At 38.2% G+C, this 20,826-nt stretch overlaps 1 protein-coding gene across 1 annotated transcript in view; it reads left to right on the forward strand.

The window, feature by feature from the left end:
* LOC144243445 (uncharacterized) overlaps positions 1–20,826 on the forward strand; it is a 104,624-nt gene that overhangs the window by 2,877 nt on the left and 80,921 nt on the right. Inside the window, exon 2 of the mRNA XM_077778500.1 lies at positions 4,586–4,640. Coding sequence (XP_077634626.1) covers positions 4,586–4,640 — 55 coding nt within the window. The remainder of the gene's footprint in view (positions 1–4,585; positions 4,641–20,826) is intronic.

The raw sequence follows: 20,826 nt of genomic DNA on the forward strand, positions 1-20,826 counted from the left end.
TGGATGAGGTCAATCCTAAGGGCTTTTGCCCTTAAGAAGCACTTCACTTGACCTTTTGCGCTACTGCCAGTAGTTTTGGGTGAGTAGGTTTCTATTACCATTAGTGTCCTTTTTTATGCTCCTTGTTCTCTTTTCTTTTGTGTTGGAACAAGTAAAATGAAGATCAAAAGAAGTTCAGAAAAAGGAACAAAGGAGGAGTGACAGTGGACAAACACTGGAAATAAAAGGCAGACACAAGATTTGGGAAAAGTTTGGGATGGACAGAATGTATCATTTGATAAATAGTAAGGATCTGCTGGGTACAAGGCATTGTGCTAGGTTTTGGGGATTCAGCAAGGAATATCTGCTTTCCCAAGGAATTTACCTGCACATGCGTGTGTGTGTGTGTAGGTTATTACACAGTATAAATCAGTGAGCAGCATAGTTTCAGACAGAGATAAAGCTTATGAAGACAAAACAGGATGATAGGAAGGTGGGATATTTGTGTGTGTGTGTGTGTATGGTGTGTTACTTTAAACTGGGTTGTCAGGGTGATCAGAAGATAACATTTGAGCTGCTCCTGAATGTTAAGGAGTCAGCTATGGAAAAGTCTGGGGTCAGAGCATTCCAAGACCAGGAAATAGCCGTAAGGTTGTTAACCAGGGTCTGGGATATTATGACTTGGACTCAATGGGAAGGAGCTTGGTATAACTGGGGACAAGAATGAAGGGCTGTGAGATTCCTGGAAGGAGATGAAGTTGGGGAGGTAGGCAAGGGCCATATTTTATAGGCCATGGTTAGGCGGGTTATGGGGACTTGAGGCCTATGATGGGGAGGTGGATTTTATTACAAGTACTTTTATTAAAAGTGAGCTTTTGGAGATCTTTGGGCAGGAGAATGACTCATCTATTTTACATTTCTGAGAGATTGGTGGGGGAAGCGTGTAACAGCAAAGAAACTCTGATTGGAAGCTGTAATCCAGAGGAAAGACGAGAACTAGTGTAAAGATTAGGAATCTATTGTGTAGGTGGGTCTGACAGGGCTTGCTGATGAACTGTTGCTTTGACGATCTATTTCTTAAAGTGTATTCTCTCCACATTTTTTTTTTCATGAGTTCACAGCGATGTAGTGATGGGTGAGACTGACAAAGCTTAAATCTCACCTCTTGTCCACATCTAACTATTAAATTTAGGAATGGGCAAGACACACAGAACCATGAGTAGAGCTGAATTTCTTTTTAAATTATTACTCAATTAATCAGGAGCTATGAAAAGAATTGGAAAAGCCCTCCAGCGCGCGCGCGCGCACACACACACACACTCATACACACACACACACACACACACACACCCCTTTTAACTCCACCTCAGTTCTCTAATCTCTTCATTCTTTGGGAATAGGCTTATATTTTGTCTTTTTCCCTGGCCTTCCTCTTTATGAGGACTTATTTTCCTTAATTCACACAAAAAATTACATTCTGATTTTTTTTCTCAAATCCTTCTCAGGATTCATTTTGTCCATCTATTTTGATCATACTGGCGCTTGGTCAGAAGAGCACAAAAGTGTTGACATTCTCAAATGCTCAGAGTTCCTAGCCTGCAGTTGTCTGTTTGTTTAAAGGCGGGCAGGAAGGTTTCTTTTTTCCCAGTAGCTCTTGCCGCCTTATTCCTAGATCTGTCTTTTATGTTAGTATAGAACATGGTAACTAAATTGCTAAAATTTTTTCCCTGCTTTTAGACTAACTTATTCATACTAATTATATTTGAATATTTGGGGTTTATATGTGCCTGGCTAGCTCAGTCGGTAGAGCATGAGACTCTTGAATATTTGGGGTTTATTTTGTGGTTTTCCTTTCAGTTCTTAGAAAATGTTAGCCCATATTTCTCATCTATTATCATGAATGAGTGTCAGGTTATAAAAAAAAAAGAATACGTTTGAAATCAGAAGAGCTGGTTCTAGGCATGGCTTTCCTACTAACTAACTAACTAACTGTGTGTGATTGAGCAAATCACTTGACCTCACTAGATCCTAGTTTCTTAGTGGTTCTGGGATATGATCTCTAAGATTCCTTCCAGCATCTCATTGGCTCCACATGGATGATGGAGACATTTATAAGGATAATTCAAAACAAAACCATGTATTTTGTTTTACTTATCTAAAATTATTACACCATAACTCTCTTCCATTATTACACCATAGCTCTTTCCATCTCCACTAACATCTTAAAAGTAACTCTACTCCACTCTACTCTGATTTAACTTATTGTGGTTATCTGAAATCAAATCATTTGGATGTATTGGCTGTTCAGTTAAATATGCTAACCTCAGGAATTTTTAGTGTTCAGGTTAGACTTTCAGTCTTCACANGTTTTCTAACTGTGTGATTTCTATAGACCACTGCATGTAGCACTGAGATGGAGAAGGACTTAAAACTGGTTCATTTTTTTCTCTTCCTTGCCAGTGTCGTATTTCAGGCAATGGGAGGCAAGGGAGAAAGAAGTTAAAAATTAGGAGCATGAAGAGGGAAGGTTGGGGTGGGGGGGAGGTGTGGCTTTTGCAATAAAAGAAAATGAATAAAGAAGCTTTTGCTATGCTCAGTCTGAAGCACTGCCAAAGGCCAGGTATTACTATTTTTGGAGGTGATTTAAGAGAACACTCCCCTACCAATTTCATATTAGAGAGGTTTTCCTCTTCTTCTTGAGGGAGTGCAATTACGAGAACCAAAATAGTTCTGAACTGTAAATTAAATCCAAACACCTTTTACCTCTCTTAATTAACTTTTCCCCCCAATTTCATGCTTCTTGTTTTTCTTTCCCTTTTTCCCCCTCTAAGAAGACATCAGCTGTCTCCACCTCCTCCGCTTCCCCATCTGTCCTTTTCCTCTTGGCTGAAAGAAAGATTTTTACTTTATATTTATTTTAATTAATGGATTTGAATCACAAGTGGTGAAACAGTTGATGTTCATCTTCAAGAGGCAGTAAAAGGGAAAATCATCTTCTCTAACTTGGCAGAAAAGAACTGTATGTTCATTGCTGCTGCATGCCTGAGAAATGCCTGCAAAAGGGGAAGGGGAAGAAGGTTCCAGAGTTCTGTGTTGGTGCAGGGAACAGGTATCCTGTCCCAGGATTAAGAGAAGTGAAGATAGGAAAAACTCAAGAATGAAATGGTACTTTCTTGGGAAATGTCTTTCTCAAAGAATGCATAGTAAATATTGCTTGATGGTTTATGATCCAACCAATTGGGGATCAAATTCCCTAGGAACAAAACACATCCCAGGGCTGATTGACTGATTTGAAATAAATAGGTATGGTATCATACATTTCCTTGGAGAAGTGAAATGCTATAAGCCTTCTTTTAAAAAGTCACTCAGCAAAGAAACAAATGCCAAAAACCTTGTCTAACTAGATGCTCTATTACAGCATTTTAGAGAAAGCATGAAAAGTGACAGTATAATTCAAAAGCGGAACAGTGGAATCAAGGAAGAAAGCACACCTGAGAGGATACCAGTTCTTGTCCTGGTTCTAGGAACCCACTGTGTGACTTTGGGTAGGTCATTTCACTTCTTGGAACCTCTGTTCCCTTATTTATAAAGCGAAGAATTTAGTTCCCATGGTTTACCACTTTCCTTCCAGCTTAAAAAAAACTATGAATTTTAAAAATTATAATTACATGACAATAGGTATTATAATTTCATACTGTGAAATACTGCAGAGCATCACAAAAGATACTTTTAAAATGCATTTTTAAAAGCAGCATGTGAAAAGAACACTCAGTAACATGCATACAATGATATTTGACTTCTCCTTTGTACCTGTGTTGTCTCTATGTACAGCAGATTATATAGACACTTCCTGAATATAAATCATTGAATAAAATGAACAAGACTTTTGCTTAAATAATATTTATAAGTATTACTAAGTTTCCACAGTATTTTTTAAGGAAAACTTTAAAAAAGTTCTAAACATAAATTATTATGCACCAAGAGTGCTATGTATTACTATTGGAAAAAGCAAAACACTCCTTGAGTTAACTGCACATTTCCACAGGACCTGCTGAGGTAATTGACAACCAACATCATAGCGGGAGAATTCCTCTAAGGCAGCAGAACTTTAGTTTAATTAGATAATTAGCCCTGGTCAGCCTATAATGAATGCACAGGCAATTAGCAATGAATTTGAGCTGCTAAAACCTATTTTTCCTCTTTTGTGTTTCTTTCCTTTCATTAACAATTCTAACTACTGAACAATTTATATCTTCACACTAACAATCAACTTTATTATCATCAAACTCTTTGCAAGCGATAAAGCAATGAGACCTGACTGTTGGTTGCACAACATTAAGTGATTATGTTAAGTAATGCCATTTATTTCTCTAGCCATCCCACTGCTATATTGTGTGAAACAAATAGGGGTTTTGAAAGCAGTGCACACTCCTTGATTTTGACGATTGCTTTATTTGTCAAATCCAAGCAACTAGTAAGATATGTACCGTAATTTGGAGTTCTTTCTCAGTGGCTTTGAGTAGACTTGAATGAAAAGAAACCGTTCCATAAATCTACCTAAAACAAAACCCTCAAAAAAGGGCTTTTTTTTTTTTTTTTTTTTTAGTGGCCTGGAAATTGTTCTCTTTGGAAGACCTTGCAGGTGCTTGAGATGCTTTTCAGTAAGTGAAAGTCCTCGCTTTGCCCTCTTTTCCACAGTTTTCTCATGGATCCATCCATCTCATGGATGACAGAAGGAACCATATGGTTTTTCCTTACATCCCTCTACTTCAAGTCATCTTCATCCACCTGACATTTCTTGGGGTGGGGGGATGGGGAATCACAGAAAAAGGAAGAAGAGAAGGGAGTGATAAAGTTATTAGAGTTTTCAGGTGTGGAAAAGCAGAAGTTACCAAAGTGTGCAGGTCCTAAGAATGTTACTAAAGTACAGATGTCAAGAAGACATTTGGGATGCTTTGGTTCAGGGCATATAAACTGAAACATCCATTACATTTCAATCAGAAATGGGTTTTGAAAAATGGACATTAAATATTTCTATGGGCAGATTATACATCTACAAAGAGATATCCTTTGCCATACCAGAAACCATTTTGATTCTATTCAAGTTTATGGAATCCTTAATATACAGAGTGTTCTTATAAGCATTGCTGTTCTACTTATTAATAATCTAACAAGATTTGGGGAATTAAACCCAAAGTTAAAAAATTAGTGAGCTAGTTGATAGCAGTTTTACTAACCATTTGAATAAATATATTGCTAATTTTTAAGCAGAACTAAAAATGTATAAACAGAAATTTTCTTGTGATTGGAATAGGAGCATTGGCTTATAATTTCTTATCTTGAGACTTCCCATCTGGCTGGTCTTGGAAATAATTTTTTTCTTTCTCTCCCCAGCAATAACTAGCAATTAGAGTTTCAGAAATGCCAATTTTAATCAAAACTCTTATTTCCAAAATAGAAAAACTTACATGAACTATATAAAGCCTCTTCATTTTATTCAATTGACTCTTTTGAAAAAGTAATTTAAAAGCCAGAATTAAGATGTTACAGAAATGTTAAGAAAATAGTCTTCCCAAATAATGGTCAATTTTACTCTTATCATGGTATAGTAATTTCACTGGCATTAATGTTTACACCCACTAGATATCAACTGAATAGCAGTTCATATAAAGCAGGTTTTCTCAAATTTAGCACTATTGACGTTTTGGATTGGATAATTCATTGCTGTAGGGGTAGTATTGTGCAACATCCCTAGTCTCTACCCTCTAGATGACAGTAGCACCAACTGTCCCCTACTCCCTCCCACCCTGGGATAACTGTAAATATCTCCAGATGTTGACTAGTCCCCAGGCTAGGGGGCAGAGTCACCCCAGGTTGATAATCAATGATGTAAAACAAGACCGTGGCAATTTCTTCCATTTCACCATGAAAAAAATGAAGTGTGTTGAATTTGAATATCCTAGATAGTGTTTAGTAAGTGAAATCTTACTAGAGATAAAACAAATGAGAGCCTTGTTGATCTTCCAGTTTGGAGTGGTTTTGGGGGCACTGAAAGAACATTCTTGCTCCCAGATTCTACTTGGCTTTTCCAAATGGCCTGCTGTAGTATTGGAAGTTTGCACTCTTATTTGCTCCTTCTCTAAAACTGTAAATATTTCTAAGAGGATCATTTTTTACATTGAAACTTTAGTTTCTAGCTAAAAATAACATGTTATTAACATATACCTACCTAACTTTTTCTTTATGAAAAGATCCTTTAGGAAGAGGACCCCGAAGAAAATTTCCTCAGGAATTGAGAGCTCGTAGGTGCATGGCAAGCAGGCACCACATGTGGGAAAAGGAAGGTTGAAAGGGAGGTGGGAAGCACTAAAAAGATCCTTTAGACCACATTTTTAATGGGTCACCCTGAGTTACTCTTGCCTTGTTTCAGATTGCTCTTTCTACTACTCCTTGTATCTTTAAATCCCCACCCTCTCCTTTTTACATTAATCTAAAATTTTAAAAAGTTTATTTATTTTTATTTTTATTTTTTATTTATTTATTTTTTAAATATTTTTTATTTATTTCTAGGAGAGAGAGAGACAGCGTGAGCAGGGGAGGGTCAGAGAGAGAGGGAGATACAGACTCTGAAATAGGCTCCAGGCTCTGAGCTGGCAGTCAGCACAGAGCCCGACGCGGGGCTCGAACCCACAAACGGCGAGATCATGACCTAAGCGAAACTCGGACGCTTAACCGACTAAGCCACCCAGGCGCCCCTATTTATTTATTTTTAGAGAAAGAGAGCAGGTGCAAGTACATGTGTGAGCATGAAGGGGGGCGGGGGGAGGGAGAGAATCCCAAGCAGACCTCGAGCTGCCAGTGTAGAGCCCGACTTGCAGCTCGAACTCATGAACTGTGAGATCATGACCTGAGCCTACATGCAGAGTGGACACTTAACCCAGGTGTGGTACCATTCTCTCCCCTCCCCCTGCACACACCTTTTTATAATGCAGCAAAGATTGTAGTAGATTGTATGGTAGTTGTTTTTTAAATGTACTTTCTTCACCACTTTGTATTGGGTATTCCAGGTTAATTCTGAAAAGTTAGGAGTAAATGAAATCTAAAAGTCCAGAGAAGGATTGACTACCTTATCTGACATCTAAACCATATTATCTATGCTGATACAGGAGATCCAAGCCAGGTGAAGCCTGCTTTTTCTCCATTGTCTAACGCATCAGTGACAGGCAGTTTCAGGCCTAATAAGGTGGCTGCCTGGACCTTCTAGCACCACTCAGTGGGGACCATAATGGATGGCCCTGCTTGTACAACTCACAACCTCTCATAAGTAGGTGTTCAGGCTGATGTTCAGCTAAACAAAACAAAACAAAAAACCCAACACTTTCTAATGATTAAAGTAATGCTCCATTAAAAGGAGCTTTCTAAAACACGGGAGAGGCATGGAGACCCGAAGGCCAGCGTGCTGAACCTGATCCCAGGGTATTTGCATAAAAGCCTTAGTGTAGTTCCCCACACTGAGCTTCCACGTAGCTCTAGTATTTCAGTTATTCATGCTGGGTATTTGTCTGGTTGGCTTTTCTTAGGGAATTACTGTATCATGGCACTTGGACCATGACCAAACTTCTAAGTATAGGTTCTGTGTATTTTTGTTTTTCCCATCCAGTGTCACTTGCCTCTTCATTTCCTGATTTCTTCCTAAAGTGAGGAGGCCAGAATACATCACAGATTACAGCTGGATTTAGACAACAGGCATCTGCTTTGCAGGAACTTGCACAGAGCCTGATTTATTTATATAAACATTTTACTGCTCACTATGTAAGATTATGGATTCCTTGACTAGTTACTGATCTTATATCTTCTAGTGGTTAATCCAGCATGCTTTCAAAAGTTGAACTGAACATCGATGTAAAATAAAGTATTCTTGTTTATTCATGAGTTTTTATATTCAGGCTGTAGAGTTTAACATTTTGCATTGACCTGACTGACAAGTTTCATGTTTGTCCCTTTTGGCATAATTTTTCCAATCTAGCATTATGTTTTTACCTTTCACCTCGCAGCTCAAGATTTTCCTACAAGGTTTCATATAGACATAGGGTTTTTATTATTGATAATAATAACAATAGTACTTAACACTGAAGGCCATATGAGTGTTCACCTTTGAGTAATTTGCTTTAGCCTTTTTTTCTCCTTAAGATATAGGGATCTATGAAAATGATCCCAATCCTGCTTGCAAATGCTGTTGTCTATTTCCCTTAAGGTTTTGTTTGTTTTTTGCAATACTAGACATTTCCAACTCTAATAGGTATGCATGATTTCATAGAGTGAAAATTACAAGGTCAAACACAGAATGAAAGTTTAAATTGTTCCAAAAGAACAAAATTCTTAGTGGATTTTAGGAATTCTAGGAAAAAGATCCTTAATGATTCTGAATTCATGTTATCTTTACTTAAATTACCACTTATTCTTTATTTTTAGCTATCTTGGCCCCTATTTATTCAGACAGACATTTGTAAACTACTACCAGCAGACAAAGGTGAGTAGAAATCCAAGGACAGGATATGAAAACTAATGTCCACATCCAGGACAGTAAGAATCGTGTCACCCAACTCTCCTTAGATAATATTTCTCTGAGCGAACACAGTGTAGAGATACTTACTACAGAAAGTGTCTGTTGTTGTTAGCAAACAACCACAAGATACCGTTGACTAGGACAAGTGCTGTGTTACTGTCTTGAAACTCCATAGATTTTGCAGCAATTCCCTGAGTTATATTACTGATAGAAAGTACTTTACTTAATAAGTTGTTAACCAAAGCAACTTCCTAGAAACATTTTATAAAACAACATTAGATGGAAATATACTTGTTTTAAGATTTTGCACAGTTTAGTTCCATGAGAAACTCACAGCTTCAAGCTGTGTGTCTTATTGGAGTTGATGAATATGGTCACCAAACCCCTATGAGGTAAAGTGGCAGAAGCCCCAGAGCTCAGCCAAAGGGTGGGAATCCAACATGGTGCCACTGGGGCCATTTTCTCACTGTTGGGGCAGGGATGGGAGGAGGAATTCATGTATTGGCTTATACATTTCTTGGGGACAAAGACTACATACATCTAATTGACATATTTTTAGTAGAATTTAGAATGGTACCATGAATAACTTAGCACACGTTAATGACTGGGGGACTTCCTCCTTTTGAACCTTTTAAATCAAGGCACATTCTGGAATATACTCTTGGAAGGAATGGTAATTGGGGATTTCCTGGGGAAGTGAGGACGCACTGCAAAGGAGGAAAGAAAATCTGGTGCAGAGAACTGCTTTAACATGTAATTTGCCCGTGATAGAGGAATAGATTCTGAATTGCTTTCCTCCTTTTCTATTAAAAAAAGGGGGAGGATAAAGTCTATTTTAGATTTTTGAATATCAGGTATGGAGCATTAAAATGAATGGTCAAAGAAATAAGTCAATCTAAGAATTTGTGATTAAAGGGGCACCTGGGTGACTCAGTTGGTTAAGTGTCTGACTCTTGGTTTCTGCTCAGGTCATGATGTTGTGGCTCTTGAGTTGGGCTCTGTGCTAACATCACAGAGCCTGCTTGGGATCCTCCCTCTCCTTCTCTCTCTCTTACTCCTCTGCTCATGTTCTCTCTCTCTCTCTCAAAAAAAAAAAAAAAAAAAAAAAAAAAGACTTTAAANAAACATAGACTTTAAAAAGAATATTTAAAAAAAAGAATTTGTGATTAGTGAAAGCACTGTCACTTCTCCTCCTCTTTCTTCCCTGACATGGGGAGTACTTTAGGCAGCATGTGTGACCCTGGCTGCAGACATTGGCCAAGACAAGGGCACTTTGGATCCATGTATGTATTGCTAGAAAGCAAGCTTTACCTGAAGCCTGGAAAGGCTTCCACGAGGAGACTGCCTCTACTGCTCACATCTTCAGCTGATCCTTTGGGTTCCACAGGGAAGCTGGCCCTCTCCTGGATCCTTGTATTGATTAGTCAGGTGTTCTGGGAAGGCTGCCCCAAATGGCCAGCAGTGGACACTGGAAGAACTGAGCCCCAACCATGACAACTTTGATTTCCTAAGAGACTTTATCTAATTAGTCTTTATACTACCTCGAAAGACAAGTGAAGTGCCAGGAAGTATCACCATGTAAATAGGCACATTAACCATGGGGGAGACCTTAGAAATTCTTGGATTTCAGTTATCACACATCATGAGAGCTGGATGTGGTTTTGGAGATAATATCCTGGAAGGGCATTTGGCTCTGGAAGTCAGCTTAGGGGAAACCTTCGCCTAATAATTTTCCTGTATCCGGCAGATGAACTTGGTTATGCTGTAACTGTGGACTGTTCTCCCATTCACCTTTCTCCTACCTAAGTACCCGCCTCTCTCTCTCTCACGCACACACACACAAACACACACAGAGAAATGTTTGCTTTATCTCACTCTTGGCTCAACATTTGGCATATTTCTTCTAGAAACCCTCTTCTCATTTTGGTTTAAGTGCCACCATTCTCTTCTGACCTTTAGTCTTTGCTCCTTCTGGATCTCCTCAGTGCTTCCTGTCCTCTGCTTGGCTCTTAAATTGTACTGTTTGGTTCAGAGGTCTTTCCTTGCCCTATCCTGGGTGAATGCCGGTCTTCTTTACCTCTTCCTCCTTAGCCTAATGTGTTGTTTTTGTTGTTTTTAATTTTAATGTTTATTTTTGAGACAGAGACAGAGCATGAGCAAGGGAGGGGCAGAGCGAGAAGGAGACACAGAATCTGAAACAAAGCCCAATGTGTTTAATCCTTTGTCTTTGTCTTCCTCTACTCATATTCCAGTGTTCCCCAAACTCCACTTCTTATGCAAGGGCCCCTTGGTTTTCCAGAACTAATCCTGTGGGAATATAATTTGCTAAGTCATTCTGCCAACTTTTATTAAATAACCGATTTGTGAAAATACTGTACCAAACTGTAGGAAGATAAGGGACATACATCCCTCATGGTGGAAAGATTATAGTCTACTCAAGACAGGACACACAGGGGCTAGAATGAAAACAGCAGCAGGTTAGGGAGATTTGGATAGTATCTGTTACACATTAATAAAGACAGGTAAGGGCTCACAAAATACATTGAAGTCAGCCCTAGGCAAGATGTGTTAGAAAAAGCTTTCTGAGGATGTGCAGCCTGACCCAGATCTCTAAGAAAAAATTGGGAACAACTTGATGGAAAGGGGAGAGCATAGGACAAACCTGGCAGACAAACTCAGAGGGAAGGCCCAGCCTGGATCCTCCCACTGGTCTGTACATAGAAGAGTCCCACATTTATCTGTTTGACTTTGTGTGTATCTTGTATCCCATAGAGGAATGGAGTCTGACTTGCTTAATGGAATTCTCTCCAACAATCTGGTAATCCTGCCCGAACTTTCCCATAAGAGCATCTCTTCTTTTCTAGCTTCTCTCCCAATACAGTCAGCAATGTGTGTTCTCTTCCACACAGGCTTTTGCTCTCCTTTTCAGGGAATCCCACAGCAATGCACTGTGGCTGAAGGCCAGACAGGCAGCAGATCCTGGTTTGTCACGTTTTCTTTTTAAATGTACAAAATATATGAAGTGGACTTTCGGTAGTGATGCAGTTTTCTTGCTCTAAAACTAAAAGAGAATTTTCTGCCTAAATGAACAGGATTAAAATGAATTTTGCATTTAGCCATAGTCTCACTGTATGTCTTTAGTCCATCATAAAGAATGTAGGAAGCCTGGTGGATGCAGCTATTTTTACCTTGGCCCTTTGGCATCCAGCTTCTAATTATTTAATTCACAAAGTATGCTACATACTGCAATGTTTATTTTGTCTGCAAAGATAGTTGATAGTAAGAACTTGATAGTTCTTACTAGTTGTGGAATATTTAGCTTAGCAGGTGACTTGTTTAGGATGGTCGAATCACATTGGCATTGCCAAAAATACTTACAAGGATAATAGATTTATATAGCATCTGACTTCTGGTGCTTCCAGATGTAGGATTTGGGATTCTGCTTAGATTTCTCAGAAGGAGTGGAGATAAGGAGGATGGGGGGTGTGGATAAAACAAATCATTTTATACAATGTAGGTAATGAAAAAGATGCTCAGAGTGCAAAGTAAAGCTCTTGGTAGACTTTTCAAAGTTACTGATTTTACTCATACCAAGTTGTTTTGAAATAAAGAGGTGGTCCTTGGGTGTAGCAGCTCCCTGGGAGTCAGAAGAAAGATGAAGTTATATATCAATCAGAAAAAGTAAGTAATAATTCCTTTTTTATAATTGTGATTCATAGTCTGGTAGTTCTGTTCTCTAATAATAGCATGGACTTAGAAATTTTGTTCTTTAAGTTGTTTAGTTAATCTTAGTGATGACAGTTTTTCCTATTTACATGCTTCATTTGCCAGGTACTACTGGGAAATGAAATTCCCCTCACAAGAACATTTATTAGAAAATCCACTAATTAAAAATAAGAAAATCCACCACTGATTTGGTCATTCATTCAACAAGACTGTCTTTACCCACTCATTCCATGTGTTAGGTAGTCTTCTATGGGGGAATGATAGAATAGTGGCCAGACAGGCAAGTCTGTTTGCGTAGAGCTTACATTCTAGAAGGGGAAAATAGACAAAGAAAACAAAGGGACAAGATAATTTCAAAACACCCTGAGTACTGAGATAAACATCACATAGTGACTGTGACTGGAGGACTGCTTAATCTGGAAACTAAGAGAAACTCTCTTGGTGAATGTAGCTTTTGAGAGGGACATGAAGGACAGGAAGGAGCCAGTCATCCGAAGATCTGGGTAAAAAAATCCTGGCAGAGGTTATAAGGCTGGAATAAGCTCTGGTAGCTTGTATAAACTAGTTATGGGGTATACTTCTGTAGTGTACATTAAAGATATTTTTTTAGTCAATAATTCATACCTCCTCTCCTTCATACTTGCTATCTTTTCCTGGTGGTGATGTTATTCTGTTGGCCATCTCAGTGGGTCATTCTCAGAGAATCCCTCTATCCCTTCTTCTTCGCAGAGCCCGAGAAGAACTAAAGCAGTCCCAGATAGACAGATTTATAAATTGATAGACTCGCTTAAACACACATTACAAATAGAGCTGAGGAAGCAAAGAGGAAGCTATAGGTTCTTAGAGTGCTAACCTGTGTGGGTCCCATTCCTTTCTCCTTGCCTGGATTTTAAACTTCAGCACTGATGTGTGGGTCCACGTGTTTGGAGTCAACGTTTTCTATCTCCTGTCTCCCTGTCTTCTCATGCCAGTTCTTTAGCCAGGCGGTTTCCTTTGTTAGTTTTTAGACAAAGTGACTTACTTCTGGTTCTTTGTCCCAACTGGTAATAGTTAAGATGAGTAAACCCATACAAGCTGCTTCTGTTTCATGCTTTTGGACTATAAGTAGACATAGTCTTGAGTACATGTAGATTCTATTCCAGAGTTTTCTTCTCTTCTGGTGTGTTAAGGGGCTGTTACCATGAAAGATATTTAAAAGGACCTGGTGACTTGAGGAGTGTCATATTTTAATCCATAAAAGGTGAGCAAATTTATTCCAGAATTCACTGGCATTTTCCAGTGAAACGTTTGTGAATGAAAGCTATTCGGAAGTTTGTTCAAGACCTTTGATATGTGGTAAATATTTGAGCATTGCCTGCTACTAAGATTTCTTCAATATTTTAAAGAAATATGGATCTGTCTCTTCTGATGGTGCTACCAGAGTATTGGACACTTGTGATAAAAGAGCAAATTGATCAAGGAGGTGTGTATATGTGAGTCAATGAATATAAATTATCTTTTACTTTGAAAACAGTACCTAGTCACTATTTCACAACTGAAAATCCCCCTCTCTTTCACACCCCCTAGTCAGGCATCTCTTCTATTTAATATTTAAAATAAAATAGTTTAGCTCTCCAGGGGCCTTGGGACTTCCCCAGTGCTACAGGTTGTGATGTGTCTTTTCACACATTTGGGCTGGGGAAACCCCACACTGGGCAAGAGGCCAATTTTAGACCCAGCAGCTCATTAAGGGGATTCAGAATCTGAGGAGCTGCAGAGAGACAATTAGAGGAAGGAGACAAATACAGGGAAACAATAGCTGAAGCTGGTGCTCTGACCAAGTTAACAGTTATTATCTTAATATCTTAGAGGCATGGGGATTGGTGAATGCGGCAGTGTGGAGATTGGGAAAAGATATTAGTTTACATATGTAAAGGGAATTTCATGGGTAACAATCTTTGGGAGAAGATAAGGCCATTTATTTTAAATGACTCAAAGAGACAGTATATGAACTGTGAGAGAAAATCATTCTCAACACCTCATGGTCATGCACACTTAGGAACAAAAACCAACTCTAATTATGGAAGGAACTCTTGGAAAACATCTGGTTTATCTTCTAACTCTGACTCCAGGTGCAGGAACATCCTTCAGGGGCTCCCTGACTGATGGTCACCTGACTTCCATCTGGCCCTTGTGGTTCTGGAGTGCCCATTGCCGGACATATGTTGGTGACACAGCCATTCCTTGGCTAGATAGTGCAGTTGGTAAGAAAGTTCTCGTGTCAAGATGACATTGCCTTCTTCTAATCTGCAGCCAGGGTTCTTCCTTTGACATACAACATGTCTTCTCTCCTTTTCTCATGACTTATTCCAAGTATTTGAAGACAATTAACCATCTTATAATTTCTAAGTTTTCTCCATGCTAAGCATGTCAATGTTTCAGCTCCTTTCATATTTATAGCCCTCGCTGTTCTAGTCATCCTTCTCTAGAATCATTTAGTTTGTGGAGATCTTCATGAAACCCAGGGCAGGAAGTGGGACATAATCCTCTGGATAGGGTCACTTCAGGTTAAGACTGTTTGTCTTTTTATGGCACAGGATGTGGTTTATCTTGGTAAATGCGCCAGCTTGAAAAGAATGTATATATTGCTGTTGTTGGGTGAAGTAGTCTATAGGTGTCTGATACATACAGTTGATTAATGGTGTTGTTGAGTTCAACTATGTCCTTAACTAATTTTCTGTCTGCTGGATCTGTCCATTTCTGATAGAGGGGTGTTAAAGTCTTTGAGAGTGGGTTCATCTCAAAGTTTTTGCCTTGTAGTTTGATGCTGTGTTGTTAAGCACATACATGTTAAAGATTGTTATGTCTTCTTGGAGAATTGACCCTTTTGTCATATGTAATGACCTTCTGTATCCCTGATTACTTTCCTTGCTTTGAAGTTACACTGTCTGAAATTAACATAGCTACTTCTGTTATATTTTGATTAGTGACAACATGTGTATTTTTCTCTATCCATATACTTTGAATCTATATGTCTTTATATTTAAAGTGGGTTTCTTGTAGACAACATATAGTTGGGTTTTGTGTGTAAGCCATTCTGATAATCTCCTTTAATTGGTACATTTAGACCACTGATGTTTAAAGTGATTATTGATATAGTTGGATTAGTATCTATCATAGTTGTTATTGTTTTTTATTTGTTGCCCTATTCGTTGTTCCTATTTTTGTCTTTGACTCTTTTTCTGCTTTTTGTGGTTAAAATTGAGCATTTTATAGAATTTCATTTTATGTCCTTTCTTAGCATTTCATTTATACTTCATTTTTTAGCAATTGCCTTACAGATTCCAGTATACGTGTACAGCTAATACAAGCCCACTTTTAAATAATGCTATACCATTTCACAGGTAGTATGACTACCTTACAATAGCAAAAGAATCCTAATTCCTCTCTCTCATTCCTTATACATTGGATACATAAGCATACATAATTGAATATATAATTAATATATTATTATTTTGAATAAACTGTTATCTCTTAGGTCAGTGAAGAATAAAAAAATAAAAGCTCTTATATTATCTTCACTTTCCTTTTTTGATGCTCTTCCATTCTTTATAGATAGATCTTAGTGTCTGACCTATATATTTTCCTTCTCTCTAAGAACTTCATTTAATATTTCCTGTAATGCTGGCATGACTTACTGGCAACAGATTTCCTCAGTTTTTGTTTTTCTGAGAAGGTCTTTATCTCTCCTTCATTTCTGAGAGAGAATTTAACAGGGTACGGGATTCTAGGTTGGTGGTATTGTTCCCTCAATACTTTAAAATATGTTACTCCACTCTCTTGTTGCTTGCATGGTTTCTGACAAGAAGTTGGGTGTAATTCTTACCTTTTATCCTCTATAGGTAAAGTGATTTTCTCCTCTGGCTTCTTTCAGAAATTTTCTTTATCTTTGATTTTCTATAATTTAAAATGATATGACTGTGTGTGTGTGGTGTTTTTTTTTTTCTCATTTTTTTTCTGTTTGAAATTTATCCTGCTTAGGATTCTTTGAGCTTCCTGGATCTGTGGTTTCATGTGTGAGATTAACTTGGGGAAAATTCTGTCACTGTTGTTTCAAATATTTCTTCTGTTTCTTTCTTTCTTCTTCTGGTATTCCCATCACACATTTATTACACGTTTTTAGTTGTTTCCCAGTCGTTGGAAATCCCCCGCCCCCCAGTTTTGGAGGTTTCTTTTCCTTTTTCTTTTATTCTTTTGAGAGATGCACAGAGAGAGCAAGTGAGCGAGAGAGAGAGAGAGAGAGAGAGAGAGAGAGAGAGGCGCAGGTGAGCAGGGGCTGAGGGAGAGAGACAGAGAGAATCTTAAGCAGACTCCCTGCTTAGTGTGGATGCCCAAAATGGGGCTCGATCCCATGACACTGGGATCGTGACCTGAGCCAAAATCAAGAGTTGGATGCTTAACTGATAGAGGCACCCAAAGTGCCCCTGGAGGTTTCTATTAAGATATCCTCAAGCTTATGGGGCACCTGGGTGGCTCCGTCACTTAAGTGTCTGACTTCAGCTCAGGTCATGATCTCATAGTTCATTGGTTTGAGGCTGCATCACACTCTGTGCTGACAGCTCAGAACATGGAGCCTGCTTTGGCTTCTGTGTCTCGCTCTGTCTCTGCCCCTCCCTTGCTCATGGTCTGTCTCTGTCTCTCAAAATAAATAAATGTTTAAAAATTAAAAAAAAAAAAGATATCCTCAAGCTTAGAGGTTCTTTCCTCAGCCATGTCCAGTCTACTAATAAGCCCATGAAAGGCATTCTTTTTTTTTCTGTTACACTGTTTTTGCTCTAAAGCATTTCTTTTTGGTTTTTAGGATTTCCACCTCTCTGCTTAAACTGCCCATCTGTTCTTACATGTGATCTACTTTATCTAGCATAGCTCTTAGCATATTAATCATGGTTGTTTTAAATTCTTGGTCTGATAATTCCAATACCCTTACATGTCTGATTCTAATGCTAACTTTATTTCTTCAAATTATGTTTTTTGCCTACTAAAAGGCAAATACTAAATACTAAATGCCTTGGAACTTTTTCTGATAACTGCATATGATATATTGGGTCAAAGAAACTGCTGTAAATAGGCATTAGTATTGTGGTGGTGATGTGTAGGGAGAGGGGAAGTGATCTGTAGTCAGAGATTAGGTCTCAGTCATCTAGTGAGCCCATGTTTCTAGACACTGAACTTCACAAGTGTTTCTCAGTTTTTTCCTACCCGCTTAGATGGGATGGGATGACTAGAGTAGGCTAGACTTGGGTATTTTCCCCAGGCCAGTGAAACTTTAATAATAATCCATAAGGTTGGGGTCTGGTTAACTAGTTTCTCCTGAGCGCTGGCCTTATTAAGAAGCACAGAGTGCTCTGGTATACTTCTGAATCGTTCCTTTCTTCCTCCCTCTCTCTCCAGTCCTGGGACAGTGGTTTACCCTATGCTCTCCTACCCCTTAAAGATCCAAGAAGAGTTGTTGATTTTTCAGTCTGTTCATCTTTTTACTTATTGTTAGGATGGAGTGATGACTTCTAAACTCTTTACATATGGAATCGGAAACTGGAAGTTTATTTGCCTTTTTTAGATACTAATACTACTGTGGTGGCTTATATTGAACTTGTCAAGTAAGATTTACTTGCTGTTGTTATTTATTTGTTAATTTGTTTTAATATAAACTATTATAAGCCAGCTTCTTCTCACACTATATCTGCAGTGAAAAATTATTGTGTTCATATTTTATATGTATTAAATATGTATATATTAACATTTAATATATAACATTAAATATGTATATATTAACATATTTAATACATATAAAATATGATGTTGAATTCTGGATGAATTTTTAAATTTCCCTTTCTAGCATTATGAAGTGTAGATCTGATAAACATGTTTGCTGTTTCTACCCCAAGTCATTAATACAGATGTGTCGACAGGGGGCATGCAACACACAACAGGTGCTATTCAGTCCACTATTTGCTATGGTTGTTAAACCACCCAGCTCTTTTATATTCTCTGGGCTGTTACCAGCACGCTGCTACATTCTTCCAACTTGTCTACAAAGCTATCACTAGTAGTGTTAAAATGCTTTGCATGGAGTGTAGATACACGGTCTCCATTGTGTTTCCGAGTCTAATTGTTTATTAAAGATGAATTTTGTGACTTTGTGGATTCTATTGGTCCTTTTCTGAGCCCAAATTCCTTTAGTGACCATCCCTTTATTTTTTAAGTGTTCTAAGAAAACATCAGGACATAACCCAAGTTATTGTCTTTACTTCCCCATTATGCTTAGTTTTCTGATGTTAGGCAAGTCAATTTATCTCTTTTACCCTCTATTTTTTTTAAACATTTTATTTTATTTTTTTAAATATTTTTATTTATTTCTAGGAGAGAGAGAGAGACAGCGTGAGCAAGGGAGGGTCAGAGAGTCACAGGAGTCACAGACTGAAATAGGCTCCAGGCTCTGAGCTGGCAGTCAGCACAGAGCCCGACGCGGGGCTCGAACCCACGAACCGCGAGATCATGACCTAAGCGAAAGTTGGATGCTTAACCGACTAAGCCACCCAGGCGACCCTACCCTCTATTTTTTTAAACCTGTAAAATTATAACCTTGATTATTTTTAGAATTTTATAATTTGGATTCATCTATTTAACACCCTATTCTAGAATTTTTCTAGAAACAATGTAGTTTCTAGATTTCCACTTTTTCCTCTACTGTACATTCCTTTGAAATCAAAGGCTTTGATTATCCTCAGTCTTTCTCCTTGATTTCTTAAATGTCACTGACTATGGTTCTTTGATTACATTTGGAATGTTTTTTACTTTGTGTGTGTATGGTGGGAGAGATGCGTGGGGGATAATCCTCATTTAAGTTAGTAGTTACTTTCTAACATCTCTCTTACTTCAGTGCCCTCTATGTTGTTGTTGTTGTTTTCAAAGTTTTTATTTAAATTCCAGTTAGTATACATTATATTAGTTTCAGGTATACAATATAGTCATTCAACACTTCCATACATCACCCAGTGCTCATCAAACAAGTACATTCTTTAATCCCCATCACTTCTTTCACTCATCCCCCCATCCTCCTCTGTAGTTAAGAGGCTGTTTCCTGGTTTGCCTCTCCTTCTCTTTTCTCCCCCTTTGCTTGTTTGTTTTGTTTCTTAACTTCTACACATGAGTGAAATCATATGGTATTTGTCTTTGTCTGACTGACTTATTTTATTTAACATTATACTCTCTAGCTCCATCATGTTGCAAATGGCAAGATTCTGTTCTTTTTTTTATGGCTGAATAATACTCCATTGTATATATTTACCACATCTTCTTTATCCATTCATCCTTCAGTGGACATTTGGGGTGTTTCCATAATTTGGCTACTATAGATAATGCTGCGATAAACATTAGAGTGCATGTGTCCCTTTGAATTAGTATTATTGTATTCTTTGGGTAAATAGCTAGTAGTGCAATTGCTGGATCATAGGGTAGTTCTATTTTAATTTTCTGAGGAACCTCCATACTGTTTTTCAGAGTGGCTGCACCAGTTTGCATTCCCATCAACAGTGTAAGAGGGTTCTCCCTTTCTCTGCATCCTTGCCAACACCTGTTGTTTCTCGTGCTGTTGATTTTAGCCATTTTGACAGGTGTGAGGTGATATCTCGCTGTAGTTTTGTTTTGCATTTCTCTGATGATGAGTGATATTGAGCATCTTTTCATGTGTCTGTTAGCCATCTGGATGTCTTCTTTTGAAAAGTATCTCTTCACATCATCTGTCATTTTCTAATTGGATTATTCTTTTTTGGGGTGTTGAGTTTTATAAATTCTTTCTAGGTTTTGGATACTAATCCTTTATCAGATATGTCATTTGCAAATATCTTCTCCCATTGCATAAGTTGCCTCATAGTTTTGTTGTTTTCTTTGTTGTGCAGAAGCTTTTTGTTTTGATATAGTCCCAATAATTTATTTTTGCTTTTATTTTTCTTGCCTCAGAAGACATATCAAGCAAGAAGGTTCTATGGCCAATGTCAAAAAGGTTACTGTGTTATCTTCTAGGATTTTTATGGTTTCAGGTCATTTAGTAGGCTCTTAATGGTAACGGCTTTATCTTTTCCAATTTGAAAATTTTCTTTTTGGTGAATAAGTGAATGTAAAACAGCAGTAACCTAAGTTGGTAAGTAACCTTACTCACTAAATTATACTTCAAAAGATTGTTGGCTACTTCAGTCTCCTCACAATTTCTCTTAAACTCTACCCACCCACCAACAAACAGAAGAAACCTTTAAATGATAAAGGTGCACCACTATCGAGGATATTCTAAAGAACTTGCTGAACTTAATGGAGGACCATGGGAGAGAAGAAGGGGAAAAATAGTGGGGGAGAGGGAGGGAGGCAAATCATGAGAGACTCTTGAATGCTGAGAACAAACTGAGGGCTCATGGGGGTGGGGGGAGGGGAAGGGAGGTGATGGGCATGGAGGAGGGCACTTGTGGGGATGAGCACTGGGTGTTATATGGAAACCAACTTGACAGTAAACTATTTGTAAAAAA

The sequence above is a fragment of the Crocuta crocuta genome, unplaced genomic scaffold (genome assembly GCF_008692635.1).
Source record: "Crocuta crocuta isolate KB4526 unplaced genomic scaffold, BGI_CrCroc_1.0 scaffold167, whole genome shotgun sequence".
In the NCBI taxonomy this organism is placed as follows: domain Eukaryota; kingdom Metazoa; phylum Chordata; class Mammalia; order Carnivora; family Hyaenidae; genus Crocuta; species Crocuta crocuta.